Source organism: Acipenser ruthenus, chromosome 6, assembly GCF_902713425.1.
Source record: "Acipenser ruthenus chromosome 6, fAciRut3.2 maternal haplotype, whole genome shotgun sequence".
NCBI classification, from domain to species: Eukaryota; Metazoa; Chordata; class Actinopteri; order Acipenseriformes; family Acipenseridae; genus Acipenser; species Acipenser ruthenus.
Window position 1 is genome coordinate 64,709,870 of NC_081194.1, and position 23,254 is coordinate 64,733,123.

General features: G+C 39.3%; 1 protein-coding gene across 2 annotated transcripts in view; it reads left to right on the forward strand.

Moving 5' to 3' along the window:
- Positions 1-23,254, forward strand: part of LOC117410402 (beta/gamma crystallin domain-containing protein 1-like) — an 88,196-nt gene that overhangs the window by 37,422 nt on the left and 27,520 nt on the right. Inside the window, exons 1-2 of one of the 2 annotated variants that reach the window (XM_059025666.1) lie at positions 3,445-3,559; positions 6,210-7,948. In XM_059025666.1, the coding sequence (XP_058881649.1) occupies positions 3,557-3,559; positions 6,210-7,948 (1,742 nt within the window). In that variant the 5' untranslated portion in view covers positions 3,445-3,556. Of the gene's footprint in view, positions 1-3,444; positions 3,560-6,209; positions 7,949-23,254 lie in introns of those variants that run through there. The other variant, XM_034016909.3, reaches the window with a different exon arrangement.

Genomic DNA, 23,254 nt, shown 5'->3' on the forward strand with positions numbered 1-23,254 from the left:
CAATTTCACCCCTGGTAATGTACCATTATTTTAATTTTTTGGAGAGGTTAGCTGCATATAGTAACAGAAGTTAATGTGAAACAAAAACAGGCTATATTTGTAACTTGACTTGTGAACTCTACTGTAGTGTGATAATCGATTTCAGCTCCATGTTATTATATGGGTTTATTCAGCCAGGTTTAAAATCTCACAAGACTATATGCCAAAAGGAAATTTGGTCTTTCCATGCCAACTCAACCAGTGCCGTTGCCCGTCCGTCTCAGATTTTCAGAGAAAAATTCACCTGGGATTTTCAGATACGCTGAGTTCAGAAATTCCCCCTTTGACCTGTGACCTTGCAAAGGTCAACCTAAAGTGAGTAAGGGACCTTGACCAGAAAAATCACCCTGGGTGCAATTTAGATGCCATCATGTGTAGCACCTCGTTCTACTCATATTGAATAGGGCTTTTCAGAAAAAAATTTGCTAGGAGCACCCTACTCATTTCTGGCAAATTGCCAGTCGAGGGGTAACTGACGATTTTTATTCGAACTTCAGCCTATACCCTGTAGGACCTTAAATGTAAGTATTGCTGTAAGAACCTTAGGAACCAGTCTTCAAAATTCTATGAAAAACTTTTGGTTTCAAGTTCCACCACTGGTCATTAAACCCCCTTGAAATTAGAATTTCTGCTATTTGTACCAATTTTAGGCCGTAATAACTTGCATGGGGGGGACTTCAAAAAATCACCCAAAAATATGTTTGGATGTGTACTGTCTGTTCTCGATGCTGCCATATGGAACCAAAATGCTATAAATCCAATCGACTGTGTGCCACCAATCCCATTTAATTTACACATCACAGCCCACCAGAAGTGGTAAGTAACATCCTGCACACTCTCCAATCATTTTTTAATTTTTCAAATTTCTTCCCACCCAGCTCGTCTTTGTATTCCAGTGTTTTTTATATGTACATCGAGCGAAGTTGGCGATCAGCGAGTGCAATAAATTGTATTAGAAATGGATAAATTAATTTGCTACACAAGGTAACGGTATTTACATTTGCTGGATCCGAGGATGACCCAAGCCCCAGTGCATTGTTTGTCTAGAGGTTTTGTCAAACAAAAGTCTTAAACCTGCAAAATTGAGATGCCATTTATCTACAAAGAATTCAGAATGTGAAAAAAATAAACAATTTTAAACAAAAGAAACAGTAACTTGTGCAAAATGACAATACTCCTTGCTGACCTGGTAGCGAACATTCAAGCCCAGGAATCTCATTAAGCTAGGTATGTTATAAAAATACTTGACTTCTACATGTACTTATACATATACACATATAAATTAGTTTTAAAATGCTGTTGTGAAAAAATGTGTGGCAAGTGGTCTGTGGGAAAAATCCAAACACCAAGGTGGTCCCTACATTGAAAAAGGTTGGGAACCACTGGTCTAGCACAGTAACACAGTAGACTCTTGATGGCGTGTATATAAAAAAATAAGACTGCCAGGGTGTTGACATCTCAATCTCAAAGCAGTTGGTGAGCCTTAGGCTGGTGACATATAACGACACGAGGCAGGCCTTGCCAAACAATAAAGCCCTCTTCTTCAGGTTCTGTTGCTTAATTCTGTGTAATGTTGTCAAGCTTCCAGAGGGGTGACTATAGGCACTAACCTATTCTCTTATCTTTGGCAAGGTAAAGGCTGCCAGAAAGTACAGCATGCATGAGAAGGCTTGAATGAATTGCCACTGGGTAAATGCGTGGATGGCGATGGTGTTGACAGTAATTAGTGGAGAATTATAGACCCAATCCTCTAGTCTTGATTTTAATTAGTTTTCAGAGAAACAATAAAATTACAATTGCTTTAAGTTTAAAATGTACAATGTATTAAGGTACTGTATGTGTTTTTATCTAAATCTTCCTTTAATACTTTGTATTTACTACCCACCCATGAGAGGAAATATGGACAGTATATTTAATTCAAATTTAGCCTATATCATTTAAAGTGTGATACGTTGAGCAACATGTACAGCAAACCTGACCCCCCCAATGTATTATTTAACGACATGTGAGAAAAAAAATGTCGGCCACTGTAAACTCCAGTCCCAACCAATGTAAGCTAGCCTCTGACCCGTGAGCTGATTGCTTTGCGCCCGCAGCAGGTTACAGTATTTGCACTGTTCAGATTATTTTATTAATGTTATTAGTATAGAATTAATACAGCAAAAAAAAAAAAAGGAAAAGTTTCACTGAGCTCTGTATTCTAATGCTGTATTTAAAAGCAACAAACGTGTCAAAGAAACAATGAAACAATGAATACTGTAAAACCTTAAATATTTGCAACCTAAATATTTGGCGAATCACACCATAAAAACGGTTTTGCTTCAAAAATGTCGGCGACCTGTTGCACTATATCAATACGCTTGCAATACGAAATATGTATTGTTAGTGGAATTTGATATTCGTGTCAAAATGTTTGCTTTCTTTTCATATGTGAAAAACGCATAATAAAATGATCACAAATATGTTTGGCTTTACAGTATTGCTAAGGGACAAGATAGGAGTGCAAATTACTCTCCCTAAAATTTACCGCGTAAATCGCAGAAGTTAACTACGATTAATTGACAGCCCTAATTATTATCCATCTGCAAAAATCACCATCCTCCCTCTGAAACGAAATCCAGGCGAATCAGCACTAGCACCAGCACCCGCCACCCCGCCCAGGGACCAAATCCTTGCTACGCCACTGTTAATAACCATCATCAAAAATTACAAAAAAAATCTCTATCCACCCCCCAAAACAAAATCCTGGCTACGCCTCTGCTCCTGGGACAAATTTTCTCCCTTGTTTTTCCTTTCAAAAGCAATTATAAAGAGCAGTGTATCACAGTCTATCATTTTGCCAAATAATGAGGTGGAATAGTTGTTTGCCTTTGTGTTATGTAGGTCTCCACTTCAAATTCAGGCCACTAAGATTTCAGTTTACAAAATCTCCCTTATTTTGAAAACTCAGTGTTGACAGGTATGCTAAAGTATTTAAGGGTCTTAAACACAGAAACAATGCCTGGCCACTATTGTAATTATTACTGCGAAAAGTCAATGACCTTTTTTGATTTTTTGAAGTGAAATGATACATTGTCTTGTCTTACCCCTTAAGTACATTGGGCAGATTACCTTTGCAGCAGAGTGCTCAACGACTGCTTTTCGTATCTTTCATTCTATCTTGCCTGTAGCATTTTGGGGGCTGTGTCACTCCCACTACACACCTTTAACTTCTATAGACCGCTAAAATAGATTTCCTTTATTTGACTGTAGTTATCTTTGTCCTCCTCACAAAAAATGATTTGCCTCAAAAAGATTACTTGCAAAACCCGTACCTGTAGAGTGTGCAATGATGTAATTGGAACAGACAGCGCTTGGTGTTGTGCAGTAAGGGTTTGCTGTGTCTTAAGAAAGGGGAGGAGTTGGTTCGTTGACAAAACTTCCTATACCAGACGCTGCTGCACCTTTTCAGTTTGACTGAGGTTTTTTTAGGGTTTTTTTTTTTGTGCATGAAAGGTGAAATTGTAGTTACTTCAAAATGGTAAGCCACATTATTTTTTGTAATTTGGGTAAACTTTACATGATACTGTTTCTGTTATATTTTGTATTGGACATCAATTTTTAAAAAGTCACGCCAGAACCTGTAAAATTAATGCATGATAATGACGGATCAAAAAAAGACAAGCTATGGGGAGTGAAAAGTGTGACAGTAATGGTTTTCTAGTTTGACAATTATCATTTTTTTTATGTCGAATTGACACTGGCAGCCGTTTGTTTTTTTGTTTTTGTTTAAGTTGGTATGCCTTAGCATACTGTAGTAGACAGGTCTACAATTTAAGGATAGTTTAGCAGTTGCAAATTACTATGCAAAATGTAGATTACATTTTTCACAACGCGTTTTCTGACTTGTTTTTTTCCTTATGCTTTTCAATTATGTTTGATTTTCCTCCCAGTATTCCATTTAACATCCTGATAAAATATTTTACCGGCCGTTTGGCTATAGGGCATTCATCGGATCAGATAGCTAGGCCAATTTGGTGATATATATTTTTTCGATATCTCTCTCTCTCTCTCTCTCTCTCTCTCTCTCTCTCTCTCTCTCTCTCTCTCTCTCTCTCTATATGGATATATAGATATATATAGATAGATATAGATATAGATATAGATATGCCTTTGTGGCACTGAGTCACCCCAGTCAAGGTGTGCGGTCAAATGTAAGTTTTAAATATTAATTGTATTATTTATTTTGTTCCCCCCTCTTGGTCGCTATAGTACTGTTTGAACTGACCGGTATTTTCTTTCAATAATTAATTAATTAATATTTATTTCAGCATTACGCGTTTTAATCAAACAGTAAGCTATTCGTTTATTTTACTGTTGTTTTTATCTTATAAGGTATTCTTTCTAATTATTTCATATACTGCAGTGGTATTATTATCTCCTAAAGATGTCGTGGTATAAACATCTATACTGTTGAGAGGGTTTTCATTTTCGTCGTTCATTTCAACCACTAAGTTAGCAATTCACGCTGCATCTAAAGTTTGCAATTCTTTAAGTGTAATTTGACCTCAGTTGACGGTCGGGTTTCTTTTCCATTCTCCACTCGAAACAATGCTGCATGCTATGTTCTTGTAGTACCAGCCCAACCTGCAGGAGTTTCTCTCCAGACTGCAACACCACGTTTCAAGTAAACCTGTTTTTATAACATTCGGGGCAGAGTTTCACAGTTAATGTTTTATTATTATTATTATTATTATTATTATTATTATTATTATTATTATTATTATTATTATTATTATTTTAAAACTTTATTCTGATGTGTGAATTCCAGACATTCTCAAATACCACAGGTAACCTTACCGCGTTTCTGCAGGTTTTATACGTTTTCAAACGTACAGTGAAAATGTTTGATAATTATACTATGCTTACAATTAATACTTTGTGATTTGGAGGGACTTGCATTGGATTATATTGGGATTAAAGACCTGCCAAGTAGAAGACCGTACTAGAAGTAGCCAGATGCAGGTCGCTATTGGAAAATGTTACAGGCTCAATGAGATTGTTTTAGTTGATTGCTTTTTAATGTAACATTGACAGTAAGTACTGGAACCTTTGTTTTCTGATATGAGGAGTAAAATGGCAACAAAGTATTCCAAACGCACAATTGCTTTAATTCCACAAATGGCTTATTTGCAAACGTGTTACTGAACGATGTGTAATACGTAATCTATACGGAGTAGGCAGCCATAGTTGACCATTGCATTGAAGTGCCACTATTCTCTGTAAATTAGCATTTACCTTGGCTATTTATATAAATTACAATCCACGCGCGCACGCCAGGGATACAGTGCAGTTTTTGCTATGATTTCCAGCGGTTCTGTGAAAACGTGGTGTTGTTCTGTTGATTTTACCAAGGAAGCAATTATGATTATTATATTTATTTTAGCAGTTGATTTTATATATGCAGTTTATGCTTAGTAAATCAGTAATATCTATCGATCTATCTCTATCTATCTATCTATCTATCTATCTATCTATCTATCTATCTATCTATCCCTATTTCTGACTTTTTAACATAGATATTTCAGGGGGAAAAATATTAATTGCAAAACAATTGTGTGCATTATGTCTCTGTGTGTCAGTGAAAAACAGTTTTACTTTAAGTAATGCGTTATAGTAAAATAAAGAATGAATACCTCATATTCACTGTGCAGAGAGAATGAAGAAGGGATGTATTGTATTGGTAATGTAGGCTATATTTACATTTGACTGGTTTGACAGCATTCAGTTAGATTTGACAGCATTCAGTTAGATTAACCTGCACAGTAAATTAAAATAGTTTGCTTTGTTCACTCTTTACCAGCTCACCACGGTTCTACAGCTTTTTCTTGTATCACATTTAAATGATTTGGCTGACTTTTTAAACATAAAAATAAGCTTTTCAATTTGCTTGTATACCATTTATACAGGCGTTCGGGGCTGGGAGGGGCTACAACTGCCATTAGCACTATCAACGGCTTCTGAAATAGAAAATGTGACTGTTTATTGTTTATATTCATTCATACTCATAATCATATATGCTGATGTAAACCTACTATAGTCATGTAGGCTCTGAAAACCATACGGTTATATGTTGTAATAACAGCACAGCATTGTTGAATGTAACACTTTTACATTTTGTTTTGTTTCAGAATCGCTCTCCAACAGATGAAAAAAACAGAGTTTTTGAACGACTTGGGACATTCTTCAATTCTGGCAGGAGAAGAAAAAGTAAAGGGTCATCTGAAGTTTCAGAGGCTACAACTGAAGAACCTGCTTCATTTGCAGAATACACAGCCTCCCCCAGGCAGGATGAGAGAGAGGGGATCAAGAGAACAGATGATTTGCCTGGGTCTCGGGCTTATGAAGTGACAGCTTCTGGGGACCAACAGGAAAACAAAAACAAATCTGCACATACTGTAGAAATAGTGTCTGTAAAACAGGCCATTAAACACCTAGATATCACCACACACAGTAGTAAACTACAGAGTTTTGAGAAGGTCATTGACTTTTCGCAGCATTCAACTAAATCAGTTAGCCAGGGTTCATCCCTGAGAAGCTCAAAGAGCCTTGTGATTAACGTGGGTAGTTCAACAAAGCTTCAGACAGGAGGAGAACAGAGGGTCGAAAGGAATGTGAAACATTTTAAAACCTTGCCTTCCAGGAAGGGGTCTGCTTCAGATTCTGATTTGGAAAAAACAGAAGGCCCAGCCAAGGAACTTCAGGTGTATTTGGAAGAGATAAGCGTGAGTAGCGGCACCAAAGGTTTACCAGGCAAATCTGTAGGAAACAAATTCACAAGGAAGTCTGATATTGTTTCAAAAGTTGGCTCAAGATACCAAGAAATTACACAGACAAAAGAGTTCGGATTTCAAGAGCCTTCCAGCACTAAGACATCCAAGGATAACAAGGACTTGCCTCCACCTGAGCTCACTAGGGAGAGTCTGCTGGCACCCAAAGAAGTATCCACTGCATATCATGCAGTAAGTCGACGCAGTTTATCTAATGCTGAAACACCTTTAGCAGGTAATGAACCAGAATCACAAAGACTTAGAGATTGTTCAGAAGTCAAATCGCAGAAAGAAACAAAGGCTCTCACTGTTGAAGTATTCTTGCAGCCTGATGGAGACTGTAGCCCTGGCCTCTCAGCTGGAGAATGTCCCATTGCGGAAGCTGAAGTAATGAGAAGAAAGAGTAGACACAGTGGGGGTGAAAGGTCACTGAAATCACCTGACAGCCAGCAGCCTGTTGATGAGAAACCAGTATGCAGCACAGATAATACCTTCTGTGAAGTCACAGAAACGAAGATCAACGCTGTCATGGGAAATAGCGTTGAGGATTCTCAGCAAGCACTTGAAGCAAGTTGCACAGTCTTGCTTAATCAAGAGGGAAGGGTGGAAACTAATTTAATCAAATCACCAGAAATGATTAAGCAGCAACTCCCAAGCCTTGAGCTTCCCAGAAAAAGTACAATGGCTCAACACTCACCTCTGCCAGTGTTTGCTTTACCTGCTTCAATGAATACTCGGAGCAAAGAGTGTGCATCAACAGGCATCACAGTGCAAGCTGGACTTCAAAGCAACATGCCAGCTGTATTTACAACAAAAAACACACAGGTGGGAAATGCAAATGAGGCTGTACACCAGGAAGACAGTCGGGTTGCAGTCAGTGTTATGAATGCTGAAATTAAACCCTCGGAGGGAGAAGCAACAACACTTTCCCTGGAATCCACCAGAACACCTTCTAAAGCACTTCATGGACAGAAGGCTTTATCCAAAAAAGCGAGTTTGCAATTTGAAGTCACTCAGGGTAAAGCTGAATACAATAGAAAGGGTGTGAAAGAGGTGATAACCAAGGCCACTACAACCTCCGTGAAATCTGAAATCAAAATGTAAGTATGCTTTGAAAGTTTTTTGACTAGAAAAAAATGGTTGACCTGATATCTGTGTATAGAATAACAAGAAGTAGGCTTTTTGTAAATCATTTTTTTGACAGAAAATATATATAAAACATCAATTGAATGTCATTTAGCATGTGTAATGAGGTGTTTCTTTCTAGTTTTGAAGAACGGGCCCTATTCTCAGAGCTTAATGTTTTTGTCTGTTTGATAAATTGCAATTTATTGCTGTATGTGAAAATCAATGCAATTTTTTTAGTGCTGGGATGAACCATTTTTATTTAACAAATATTATAATATTCCTTCATTTTAAAGCCTGTATCTGGGATATTTTTTATTTATTGCACTAGGATACCATTTAAACTTTTTTAAGAAACGAAAACACACCAGTAATATTTCAAAACTAAGTGGACTTCGGTGTCCTCGCCTAGTTTCACAACATTGCTAGTTTTATAATAAAACTGATGCATGTTGCCCACTGAAGTAAAAACAGTGCTTTACTTAACTGGATTGCTTTACATAGCAACAGTTCTGGAAGGGTGTCCCTTGTTGGTGTTACAAATAATATATTGATTTAAATTGAATGAGAATCCCTACGTACTTTGTATAAATGGGTAGACTGAGAAAATGTACCTTCAGATCTTTATTATTAATTATGGTATAACTTTGGGATTTGTCTTAAATAACTCATGTTTTTGCTTACGTTTTACTAGTTGTTGACATCACTTTTTGATCTTCATATGTCATATAATTTGTTGGTAGACTGTTTTATCAAGTTGTAAAACAGTCATCTCAGTATAATATTCTATTTGTTTAAGCAACTCTAGACTCCCGCAAATAAAATATTTGGGACATACTGCCTGACAATTACATAATTATGTAATACAAGTATGTAATACAATAAAACATGATCATATCGGTATACACTTACTAGAGCAATTGCAGTGACTTGTATAGTTGTCAATATTAACTTTTCTTCTATACTTGAATTGAATACATTTGGGCTTTTTGAAATATTACATAGAACCAAACTAATTTGATATTAAATTCAAACCTGTGAAATACATACAGTATTTGGGCTCTTGTTAGCACGATCAACTGTATCCATTGCAATTCTGTGTTAAAAAAAAACTTGCTGCTTTGACTGTTTTTTGTATGCTTAAAGTCATGATGTTCATGTAAAACTATTGAGTTCCTGTTACTTCCTAGCATATAATCAGTTTGTAAGTAGTAGGTCAGTTCCACTCCAATGGTCTAGCTAAAATCAGACCATTTGACCTAGAAGAAATGTGGCACCAAAAAGTATCCCTGAAAAATCTGTTTAAACAAAGACAGCTTTTTAGAACAAGAAATGGGAAGCAGTGATAAACTGTTTGTGTCAATATAGTTTGCAGAGTTTAGGCAGATGGATTATCATCCACAAATCCGCAAACCCCACTGAGGAATGCATCTTAGTTGTCTCGTGCTGGTGTGGATTTCAAACCACAAAAGACACTCGCAGACTGCTGACATGCTGCAGCAACCCTTATTCTGCTCAGCGGACGTGAGTCATCTTCCTGCTCCTGCTGCAGAAACTTGTTCAATAGCATGTTTTGGCACCTTGACTTCTAAACCAGTTTAATCATAGAGTTCTGCATATTTAATTCTGTCATGAAATAGAATAAAACCAACTAACATGTCTTTAGGTATCAATGTAAAATTTTAGATCTGTAAATCTATAGCCATATAACATGCACATAATTTTCATGTGGCCCCAATGGGACCACCACAGAAAGCAAGTTCTTGATAAATTTCAGTGCTGCCTGTAGCTGAACGCATTGTGCTTTTTGACACACATACATCAGAGTCTGGACAAGGTAGCAGAAAAGATTAATGACATAAATACAGGTTTTTTTAACTGGATTCTTGAGTCTCTTTGGTTATTGTTAGGTAGCTTCATAATGCTACAGGTATAATACAGGATTGATTTTCATGATATAGTAAACAAATGACTAATTATTTAATACATGTCAAAGCTGGCAATTGGTGAAAGTCAATTACTGCTGTCTCTTTTTTCAAATGGACGTTCATGTACATATACACAGGCAATGTGAGAAGATCGGACAAGAGCACTGACTGGCTATTTGTAAAATACAGAGTGGGCATTGAAGTTCTACAAGCTCTTGATTGGTTGTGCTTCTACTTGTATCCCTTGCCCACTGACCCTGTATGCCCAAGGCAGGTTGTTTAAAGGAAAGTTGAGACAGTGTGCACTCCCGCGGTGAGCTGGAATTCCCTCCCAAAGTCAATCGTAGACATAAAGTCTGATGGAATTTGGAAAAACTAGATTGAAAACATTCTTGTTTATTTCCTGGTATTTAATTAGTCTACTAATCCTAGTCCCTGTTTAGTTTTCTGTACTGTTTTAAAGAACATAAGAACATAAGAAATTCTAGAACAAAAAAAGGCCATTCAGCCCACCTATGCTCGCTCGCTTTGATGCAAGCATGGTCTGTTGCACTCAGGAGAGGATAAACAAAAAATCCCTAACCAAGTTAGTAGGGGAAATGAAACCTCTGAAAATCCATGGCTAAGAGGACCACCCTTCTTCCAGGTGGCTAGCTAAAGGTCTTATTATGGTCACAGAGAAGGTTATACAGTATTATTCATGACAACATCAAGTCTATTCTTGAAGGATCCGATAGTCTGTGCTTCAACAACTCTGTTCAGCAGCCTGTTCCAATATTTCACCACCCTTTCCATGAAAAAGCTCCCTCTCCCCTCGGTTCTGAATATGCCCTTCAGCTTCCACCAGTGGCCCTTGGTTCTGTTCTCTGTGACCTGTGAAAAATTATTCTCAGCAGTTACTTTGTTAAACCCCTTGACAATTGTAAATACTTCTATTAAGTCACCTCTGGCTCTCCTTCCTTCTGTACAGATTCAGCTTTCAGTCTTCACATGACATACCCTTCTGTCCTGGAATTAATCATGTTGCTCTCCTCTGTACTCTCTCCAATGTCTCAATGTCTTTTTTTATGATATGGGGACCAGAACTGTACACAGTATTCTAGGTGTGGTCGTTATCAGTGCTTTGTATAATTAATTAACTTCTCTAGATTTGAATTAAACTGTCTTGGCTATATAATAACCTAGCATTCTATTTGCCTTTTTTATAGCTTCTCCACACTGTTTAGTTGGCTTAAGAGATTCATCCACTACAATCCCCAAGTCCTTTTCATACATAGCCTCCTCTATTTTGTTACTATTCATGCTGTACTTGCCACTAAATTTTTTTTGCGCCCTATGTGCAAGACTTTGCATTTATTCACATTAAATTTCATCTGCCATGTGTCAGCTCAAGCTTGAATCTTGTCTAAATTTCTTTGTATTATTAAAGTTGCTGGTTGGGAATTGGCTACCCCTCCCAGTTTTGAGTCATCTGCAGATTTGCTTAGTTTACTGATGTCTTGGTCCAAGTCATTTTGTGTAGATTAAGAATAGCAATGGTCCCAATACTGATCCCTGTGGTACCCCACTTGTTACATTACTCCAGTTTGATGCCTGGCCTCTAATTATAACTCTCTGCTTTCTGTCTTGTAACCAGTTATGAATCTGTGCTGTTACTTTACCATTTACTCCTACTGATTTAATCTTTAGATATAGTCTTTCGTGCAGTACTTTGTCAAATGCTTTTTGAAAATCTAAGTAGATGATGTCATAAGCACTATCCTTGTCTACTCTAGTAGTCACCTCTTGGGGGAAAAAAAACTAGTAAATTAGTTAAACAAGATCAACAAGAGCCATGTTGGCTGTCTCCTAGAATGTTTTTTCTATATAAATATTCCTCCATTTTGGTCCTTACTGTAGTTTCTATGATTTTACATATGATTGATGTTCAATTTATAGGTCTGTAGTTTCCAGGGTCAAATTTATCTCCCTCTTTTTAAATATAGGAACATCATTGCAAATTTTCCAGTCTGTGGGATGGCTCCTTTATTTATAGATTTGTTGAATATATAACATATTGGTTTAAAAACTCCTGGACAGATTACATAAGGCCCTGGGGAATTGTAATTCAGTATATAAAATATTTGACAATTGTTTGAAACCTTTTTTTGTGGGGTGCAGAGTAGGGGCATTGTTTCCCCCTATCAGATGGAATTAGGGACATAAATAGAAAATAATCTGTGTAATCAGGACAAACAGAACTGGATCGGTAACCTTCTTTGGAAGGAGTTTATTATTAATTACTGTGGTATCAGCTGTGCTACAATGGTTTGTGAGAAATGTGGAGCACCTATATCTCCGTCTGGAGCCTCCACTAAATACGCAAAAGGTTTGTTGACATCTTCCCCCACAACTTCCTTAAGATCGAAGTCAGGGGTGAAACACTCCCCTACGAGACATTATGTGCAATCGGGGAAACGCATGGCAAACAGTGACCTAACACAGGTCATAAGGATGACATTTTTAAAAATCCTACAGTTGAACCAGGACTTTTGTCTGACACCCTGAAAAACAAGCATTCAGACAGGGCTTCCAGTAAGACCCAGAATTATTTGAGAAAAACATTTTCTGCAGCCGCTGTTGACATGTGTATTGCAAACTACCAGGCTCACATGGCAAGCTGCCAACATGGCCTGTGGCTGCACATGTCCAGTCTATTGTCTGACCCCACATCTGTAAATTTGGAGGTAGCCAAACAATTAGCTGCTGAGGGCACTGTCACGGCTAAAACTGAGTTGCAAGCAGCCTGTGATTGTTTGGCTACATCAGCGTGTGGAATGGCTCATAGTGTGGTGGTGCATAGGACTGATACTCTACAGTCTGCTTCTCTACCTGCTGAGATACAGGGACAGCTAGTAGAACTCCCATTTAATCACTTCTGTGCTAAGACCCTGGTAATTTTCTGTGCTAGAGGCATTTTGTGGATTTGTGACTCCTGTTTTACATCACTCTCTTTTCCTTTTCAGATACCCCTGATAAACCATATATTGTTGTTTTTTTTGTCAGACTCTGAAGTTTCTATTGGTGCCATTTTTTTGTGGTTTATTTGGTCACATGACCACAAACTACATCTAGTATTGTAAAAAAAAAAAATTAACTTTTTCATAAAATGTATTATACCTGCATCACATTTAGTCACTACAATGCAAATAGAAACTTTTAAGCTGCTGGATGTGCCGAGGTAATGACACTGTATATAGCAAAAATCACTTGTTTTCCTTATATTTGGACCTGTGAATCTGACAGCTTTTGTTCACTGTTAAAATGACAGTGGTTCTAAATTGCCCTGAGTGTCCTGAATTCAAAAATACCTTTATGCTAACGATTTCTCTTCAACCAGACACAACAAGTCTGAGATGCAAGGTATCACACAAAGTAACTATATACAAAAAACACAAAGCACGCTATAGAGCTATAGAGCCAGTTCCCATAGACCAGCAGGGTCCAGGGTTTTATTCTCATTACTTTGTGGTTCCAAAAAGAAAAAAGGGGAAAAGGGAAAGAACGAGGGAAACTCTGACCGATCTTAGACCTCAACAAATATATAGCATCTCCAACCTTCAAGATGCTTACTCTCCACCAGGTACAGTCACTAGCTCCATCATGTTGGCAGGCACTAGTGGACCTGAAGGATACATACTTCCATGTGCCAATCTGGGACCCACACCAACAGTACCTTCGATTCACCATATTCCCATTTGGAATTTCAACAGCTCCCAGGGTCTTAATAAAGCGGATGTCGGTAGCTGCTGCTTCTCTGAGTGGTCAGGAGATCCATGTGTACCTCTATATAGACTGGTTGCTAGCAGCTTGGTCACAACAGCGAGCCAGCCGGGATCTTGCTACTTGCTGGATCGTTTTCAACAGCTAGGTCTGATGGTGAACGAAGAAAAATCCATACTCAGTGGTTCCCCTACCATTCTACAGGCCCGCCAGGTCAAAAAAGGCAGCCACCGGGACTACAAAATTTGGAAGAAAAGTAATGATTGCGCGTGTGAAGTTAGTTTTCAGGTTTGTTTTAGCGGAGCAGGCTCTACAAGGCTCCTGCGCCACCTCGCCTCCCCACCCCCTACGTAACGTGACGTATTTGTTGTTTACATCATGTGAATAACCCTGTGGTTGTAGTGAAATATGATTTGCTGTGAAATTGCACTCAATGCAAGAAGTGGCCAATTATCACATCAAAATATGATTGGGTGAGAAATGATACACAACGCAAGAAGCGGATTATCATTTACAGGCACTCGTAAGTTTCAGAACGATTTTTTCTCTCGCCAACACAGTTACATTTTAAAACAATATATACATAGCTAGCGCAAGTAGCCTAAATGAGTTTGATTCCAGATCAAGCAATTACATTACAAAATATAATTTGTTGCTTATTAATATTTTAACGTTTGCATCATCTACAGTGTAACTTTAATGATGACATAAATATTGTGAGCGAATTAGTATAAAATGTTGGTTGGATCATGTTATTACCATCATCACCAATAGGTAACTAGCTAGCTAAGTTATTAATATTTGGGGAAATGTTGTAGCTACATCACATACACTGATAAATGATTCAATTTTATCAAAATTATTACATACTGACATTTAATCAGAATTAGGCCAGATGGTCTGAAAGTAATTAATGCTCGTCTTCGCATTCAGGGCTGGTTACATTTAACTAGTATAATATATATATAGTGCACATGGCTTCCGTTTCACGAATCCAGGAAAATGGGCCAGTGTGCCAAAAAGCCGAAAATTAATTTACAAACCATTTTTTAAAAACTTAACTACGAACTAATCCTAACTTTCCCGTCGCACATCATATCTGTTGTACAGTCAGACTCTGAGACTACATATCGAAGTGCTGTGTTGGTACTCGTTCCTGTGACATGGCAAATCTTTTACAAATTGGGTTTTCTACAACTAAGCAACCAATAAGCCAAAAGGAAAGCGCTGAAATCAATAAATCATAAAGAAAGTAATTATGGAAAAAAAATGAAGACAAACATTTAGTGGACGCTTCATCTGGCTTCATTATGACAGTGAAAAAAAAGTAATGTTCTGCCTTGTTTGGCGTCAGTTTCCCAGACTTGCAGATAAAACAGCAGCTTTATTTGTTGTGAATTCAACATTTCGTTTACATCATATCCAGTTTCACAGTAAGATGTCCCGATGGATACCCAGATATGCGATCGAATTGTCTAACTTTTTTGATTTGGGATTCGATGTGTTCAGATCAAAAATGCCATTCACAATCTTTCCAGGCCTCGTTGGTATCACTCAGCAAGATGGGCGCTGACTTGAGAGAGGCTACACAAGCGACAATACTCTGAGAAGGATTGTTATTATTTTGTTGAGTGGGGGACGGAGGGGGGTGATGCTGGGACGCCAGAATCACCGTCGAGCCCTCTTGAGGTGTCGTGGGCTAGTCAACGAAACACTGAGGATGGAAGGTGCCCACTTGAAAACCCCAGAGATGTACCCTACTTAGCTCAATCCAGACGGTTGTCATGCTGATGCGCTGGGGAGGCCGCACTTTGGTTGATCCCCGGAGCCAGCATCGCAGCCGTTGTGTGTGCTGATGCGCCAGGGAGGCAAAATAAGCTGATCCCTGGAGCCAGCATTACACTTCAGCCATTAACACCTGACAGAAGGATATCTACATCATCATATGGAAGGAAACGTAAATGGAGGGAGACACATATGGATCACATTAGTTTACTGTAAAGCTACGTCTTAGTTGGTGCTTATCTTGGCGAGAGCCGAGTTCAAATCAGCATGAAGTTTTAACATCTACTCTCGTGTAATGGAAATCATGAAGATCTGGATACGTCCAGTGACTGCTGTGAATAGTGCAGCTGGCAACAAGGGAAAGACCTTGTGACAGCCTGGAGAGACAGCTGACAGGAGGAAAGAGACCCCATTGGGGCTGGTAAGGGTTAGCTACCCTTGTCGGCAGTATCCAGCTCTGTGTTTACAGGATGCTGGAGACACCCGCCCAAGGCTTCTAAGAAATTAAAGAGAAAAATACCCCTAGAGTCTGCGAGAGCGGGGGCGGAAGATGACTCAACGTTGGACAACACGGTTAACGACTTAGGAACGGAAACGGATATGAGTATGGAGAGTACTTCACAAAAGACTAGTTCAAGATCTGCGGCTGGAGCAAGGCGACAACGGTCAGGGGTTTGAAGATTCATCAAGGGAGAATGAAATGCTTGAGGGAGAAGGGACAAGGGCCTCGCATTGATCAGTACTTCTTACGAAGTCAGTCAAGTCAGTCGAATGAAATCCAGCGACAGGAAGCAAACCACAGTTCGCAGGATATCAGCACCCCTGTCATAGATGTGAGGAGGACTTGCATGGACACAGTTAGTGATGAACCTAATGATCCTTGTGAACCCGGTCAGACAAACCAGCATAAGAGAGAAAAGAACCTCAACGGGCACAAGCCTGGAGTTAAATGGCCAAGAGCTTGTGAGAAAACTGCATGGGACACAGTAAACACAGATCTCTGCGTTGCATTGGAAAGATTAAGTGGAACAGTTGAAAAGAAGCTGGATAAATTTGGGGACATCATCTACGCATATGGAAGTGAGAGGTTTGGAGTTGAAAAAAGGAAGGAAAAAGTACAAACTATTCCTGGAAAGTCTAGACGGCAGCAAGAGATTGAACGCTTAGTTAGAGAAAGGAGACAGCTGAGGAACCAATGGAGAAGAGCAGAACAAAGTCAGAAGGAGGGACTCAATCTCTTACAAAGGGTCATAAAAGATAAGCTTGCAACATTGCGCAGAGCTGAGCGCCTACGGAAACGCTACAAAAAGAAGGAGCGTGCGAGAGCTAACTTTTATAAAGACCCATTCAAATTTGTAAAGAAGTTATTCACCAGTGAGAAGAATGGCACACTAAAAAGCATCTAAGGTTGAGCTGGAGAGATATTTGGAGGAAACACATACAGATTAAAAAAGGCAGGAGCCTATGTCAATTCCGTCAGACATCCCACCTATCAATCCACCAGAATACCAAATGGAGGACTGTGCACCTAAGTGGAAAGAAATAGAGCAAGCTGTGAAAAAAGCTCCAGAATCATCACCAGGGCCTAATGGAGTTCCGTACAGAGTGTACAAGAGTGCTTCAGGAGTTCTACGAATTCTGTGGAAATTGATGAAAGTGGCATGGGAAAAACAGGTTGTACCAAGAGCATGGTGCCGAGCAGGTGGAGTCTTTATACCTAAAGAAAAAGATTCTACAAGCATCAGTCAGTTTTGTCCCATTTCCCTATTAAAGGTAGAAGGCAAGATTTTCTTCAGCATTATTGCTCAGAGATTGTCAGCTTACCTATTAAAGAACTGCTTCATTGACACTTCAATACAAAAAGCGGGCATTCCAGGTTTCCCAGGTTGCTTAGAACACATCAATGTGATCTGGCAACAAATTCAATCAGCTAAAAAGGAGAGGAAGGAGCTCCATGTGACATTCCTGGATTTGGCTAATGCATATGGTTCAGTGCCACATGAACTACTTTGGGCAGCATTTGATTTTTTCAGTGTACCGATGACAATAACAAATTTAGTGAAAGCCTATTTTGGAGATTTGCAATTCAGTTTTTCAACTTCAGAATTCAGCACTACATGGCAATGCCTAGAGGTTGGAATAATGGCAGGATGCACCATTTCTCCACTGGCTTTTACCATGGCAATGGAAGTAATCATTAGGGCATCAAAATGGGTAGTAGGAGGAGAGCGCTTGGCTTCTGGAATGCGACTACCACCAATTCGAGCATACATGGATGACATGACAACCATGACTACAACAGTAGCCTGCACTAATCGATTATTGGGCAAATTAACCAATAACATTGAATGGGCACGAATGCAATTCAAGCCCACTAAATCAAGGAGCATCTCTATAATTAAAGGCAAAGTAGTAGATAAAACATTCTTCATTAATGGTGAGGCAATACCAACAGTGTCTGAGAAGCCAGTGAAGAGTCTTGGGAGATGGTACGACGGGGATCTAAAGGACACAGTTCGTGTGGGAGAAGTTAGACAACAAGCAGTGGAAGGGTTGAAGAGCATAGACAGCTGCGCTCTACCAGGTAAACTAAAACTCTGGTGCTTTCAGTTTGGTCTACTGCCGAGGTTGCTGTGGCCACTGACTGTGTACGAGGTTTCTTTGACAACAGTAGAGAAGCTGGAAGCTTTAATCAGTTCATACATCAGGAAATGGTTGGGAGTTCCACGCTGCCTCAGCAGAGTGGGACTTTATGGTAAAGGAATACTGCAGCTACCAGTCTCTGCTCTAACCGAGGAGTTTAAGTGCGCCAAGGTCAGACTGGAAATGACTTTAGTAGAGTCACGCGATAAATGCGTAAGGGAGGCAGCACCTGTGTTGAAAACTGGAAGAAAGTGGGCGGCAAAGAAAGCTGTGGAAGATGCAAAGGCTGCCCTTCGAATTGGTGATATCATGGGGCAAGTTCAGCATGGAAAAGGGGGTCTTGGTTTCAGTTCAACTCCTCCTACATGGCACAAGGCGGCCCCAGCTCAAAGGAGGAAGCTGGTAGTCAACGAGGTGCAAAAGCAGGAGGAGAGGATGAGGTGTATAAAGGCCATTTCCCAGGCCAAGCAGGGAGAATGGATGAGATGGGAGAGTGTGGAACAACGCAAGATTGGCTGGAAAGACCTATGGTCAATGGAACAGAGCAGGATCAGTTTCCTCATCAGGTCAACATATGATGTTCTCCCATCACCACAGAACCTAAACCTCTGGGTAGGAGAGGATCCCTCATGTCCTTTGTGTTCATCACCTGCAACATTAAGGCACATTTTGACAGGATGTAAGGTGGCTCTTAGCCAAGGACGGTTTACTTGGCGCCATGACCAGGTGCTGCGATGTTTGGCCTTAGCATTGGAAGACAAGCGTAACATGACCAATAAGTTGTCACCTGTTCCATCAAAACATTACACACAAAAGACAACATTCCTCCGCCCAGGAGAGCAACCACCAAGAAAAGGTGTTAAAACCAATTCTCGCCCAGGACAACTGGAAGCTGCTAGAGACTGGAAAATGCTGGCAGATGTTGGTCAACGGCTTATTTTTCCACCTGAGATTGCCACCACTAACCTTCGACCAGATATTGTCTTGTGGTCTGGATCAGCACGCCTTGTTCACCTGGTAGAGTTAACAGTGCCATGGGAGGATGCTGTAGATGAGGCGTATGAGAGGAAGAAACTGCGGTATGCTCAACTAGCCACTGAAGCGGAACAGCGAGGATGGAGAGTTCGGGTTTACCCAGTGGAAGTGGGTTGTCGAGGATTTGTGGCACACTCTACAACCCGGTTTCTCAGAGACGTCGGATTCAGTGGCCAAGAGTTGCGTCGCACAGTGAAGAACTTATCTGAAGCAGCAGAGAGGAGCAGCAACTGGCTGTGGTTGAGACGGAAAGATTCTGGCTGGGGACAGGTAAGTAAGCTGGGCTGAGTTGAGTGGGGGACGGAGGGGGGTGATGCTGGGACGCCAGAATCACCGTCGAGCCCTCTTGAGGTGTCGTGGGCTAGTCAACGAAACACTGAGGATGGAAGGTGCCCACTTGAAAACCCCAGAGATGTACCCTACTTAGCTCAATCCAGACGGTTGTCATGCTGATGCGCTGGGGAGGCCGCACTTTGGTTGATCCCCGGAGCCAGCATCGCAGCCGTTGTGTGTGCTGATGCGCCAGGGAGGCAAAATAAGCTGATCCCTGGAGCCAGCATTACACTTCAGCCATTAACACCAGACAGAAGGATATCTACATCATCATATGGAAGGAAACGTAAATGGAGGGAGACACATATGGATCACATTAGTTTACTGTAAAGCTACGTCTTAGTTGGTGCTTATCTTGGCGAGAGCCGAGTTCAAATCAGCATGAAGTTTTAACATCTACTCTCGTGTAATGGAAATCATAAAAGTGTTTATTATTTGCATTAGGGATGGGAATTTTGAATAATTTCCTATTTGAATACACAGGGTGCAACATATTTGTGTATTCGATTACCCAAACTCTGGTCCCTTATGCTACCAAGAATAAAAGGCAAATGCGTGTGTACAAGCAGTCAGCATAACAGTGTAAGCCGGTAAAGTTTAGCCGGGTTCACAAAGTGTACAAACAATATCCAATACGAGATTTCTTTGTACAATACCCTATTTCCTTAGGCACAAGTTTTTCCTTTTGTTTACTGAATTAAAATACAGAACTTAAAGCAACAGTAGCATAATATTGCGCAAACCACCAAATAATAATATTTGCTGTATTGTATTCAGAATAAAATAACACCTATCATATAGCAACCTAAATATTCTACATCTGTTTAATTCTTGCAAATAATATTTATAAAATAATCTTAATAGTGTAAATATTGTAACCAGGCCAAAACAATAGAAAATACATTCCAACATTACAGTAGTTTAACATTACTAATTACAACTAGCCATCAAGTACTCACATCAGATGAATCCAAGTCAAGTTACTTTGTTTATTCAATAACCTGTAAATAATTCAAAACAAGGATACCTGGTTGTACTTTTAATGGTCAGTGCAAATGCTGACGTTACTCCATCCATTCACAGAAAGTCAACAGTAGATGTTTTACACAACTGCAGCCAGAGTAAAAAAATAACTCCTTTCCAACTCCAAGTATCTTGCCTTTTCTTATTAGTCACTGCATTGTTCTGCTTAACATTTAATATGTCTTTATATTCATCATAACGTTAAATTACCTTTCTAATTTCGATGTTACCCAAGTTTTGATTACTTCTTTTAGCACTTGCTATATACATTATTTTATTTCAGTTCACACATTCAAAGTTTGCCAGTGCCATGCTTCCAGAAGCTGTTTCACGACTGGCTAGCAACAGCTGCAGAAGCTGCTGTGTACAGTCATTACAGCGGCACTCATGCAGGGATCTGTTAACATTAGCTAAAAATAAGGCAATACAATTGGCAACATTTTCAAACAGAATACGATTACTGTAGAATGTTGCTATTACAAGCATTGCATAATTAATTAGGGCCTTAAGAATGCAAATAACAACGGGTTTAAGACTGACATAACACGTGTTAAGCGTCAGCATTAAAAAAAAAAAAAAGATACGAAAGATGCATTTGCTTCTAGTAGTAGCTAATGTATAAGGGTTTTTCTGTGTACTCGAATATGTAATATGCTATTCGAATGTTTTTTTTTGTTTGTTTGTTTTTTTTCCGTGTAATCGTGTATTTGACTACACTGACCCTATATAATAATCGCTAATTAGGATTATTATAATTCAGTTTTAGCATTGCTGTGACCATATGGTAACAGCTTGGTTGCGGGTTTAATTGTGAAAAAATGATTATCATTTGTACACATACATTTTCAAATCTTGAATACAGTATTTTCAAATGTGTGCATGTTAAATGGCTGAAGTAACATATATTGAAGGCTTTGTTTAGCCACTTTCTTTTGAGACATGGACTCTCTTTGGTTATCATACACAGTTAGAAACATACTGAAAATAAATACCATCATGAAAAAATCTATAAATATATTGGGCCAGATAAAATTGCATCCGTGCCAGTAAAAACACTAACTCAGTGGCCCAAGGGGCAAGTAGTTAAAAATCTAAACGTAGAGCCCTGGAATGGGTAAATGGCCCCAGGTACAGCCCCTGGCTGTACAACACTGACCATGGTATGTTTACTACCTTTAAACAATAAATAATAGGTTGATTGATTTGTAACTCTAAAGGAAATGCTTTGTGTAACTAACGATTATACAATGTGAATAGTGTAAATTAGGAGGCTGTGTGGTCCAGTGGTTAAAGAAAAGGGCTTGTAACCAGGAGGTCCCCGGTTCAGATCCCCTCAGCCACTGACTCATTTGTGACCCTGAGCAAGTCACTTAACCTCCTTGTGCTCTGTCTTTCGGGTGAGACGTAATTGTAAGTGACTCTGCAGCTGATGCATAGTTCACACACCCTAGTCTCTGTAAGTCGCCTTGGATAAAGGCGTCTGCTAAATAAAAAAATAATAATAAATTACCAATGAAGTAGTATAATGCTGTTAATAATCCATATTGGAGAGTATTTTCACTTATTTTGACACTTCCTCCAATGATCAATTTTCAGTTTGCTTGCATGAATTAAGATTTGTGTGTTGAAGTGTCAATGTAAGGCAAATCAAACTTGTTAAATATCAAAGACATGATTGTTTGTTTGAAACACAGCCTGGAGGTTTACTGGCGTCCAGTTTCTGAATATGATATTCAGATGGCCATGGCTGTTTTTTTTTTTTTCTCCAAACGAAAAATAAGCTGCACAGATGACACTTGCACTTTGTTCAAAAAATGACAGCTAACAGTCCAGGTGGTGGCGTGCGATTACTGTCTGTAAACCACCTGTTTCTTTGTGTTGCAAACTTCAGAGCCTCTTTCCTTTACCCGCAGAGAAAACTCCAGCCCAGTGCTCAACACAAGCATATTGAAATAGTATTCAGTGACAGGAATTACAAATACACACCCATTTGCATTATGCACAACAGCATTTTGTTTTCAAAACAATTAACAACCTAAAATACTCCTCCCTCCAAGAAAAAATATTTCAGCTGTCATTGCTATTTGACTAAATCTATACCCAGGGGGGGATTACTTTTTTTGCATTTTAGACTAATTTACTAAACTTCTGTGTAATGTTTTCCTCAGAGAAGTGAAAAAATGTTTCTGGACTAAAAAGAGTTAATTTGCTTGTCATGGACAGTCTACTTGTAGCTAGTATGAATAAGAAGAGAGGACTTGTCATTTGATTAAAGTTCTATATTGTCTCGCGTTACTTGAATGGATTTTTTTTTGTGCTTTTGTGTAGTTTATCTAGGTGGCTGTGGCAAAGTGGCTAGTGAAGGGGAACAGGTGTAGCGGTGATGCGATGCAGGAGTGACAGGCAGACAACGGTATACAGTGGAAAAGGTGCTTTATTTATAATCCAGGTCTGGTGACCGTCAAATAATAAACTCCCGGCTATACACACCAATGTGTAAAGCACGGGGATAACAAAACAGGGCACAGTCCCGAACAAAAATGAACACACGGTCACCAGTCCTGGGTGAGTGCAGTCATGCTGGTGCTTAGTGCAAACACAAGTATTTTTTGTGACGGTAGTGCAGTGGTGTTCCGGATTGTGCTGACCCTCGGCGACAGCTCCGGTGATGTGCTCTAACTGTCTGGTGATGTAAAAAACACAAACAATTACAACAGACAAACACAACACAAAAACACGTAACACGTCTCTATTTATTATTGAGAGCTCCTC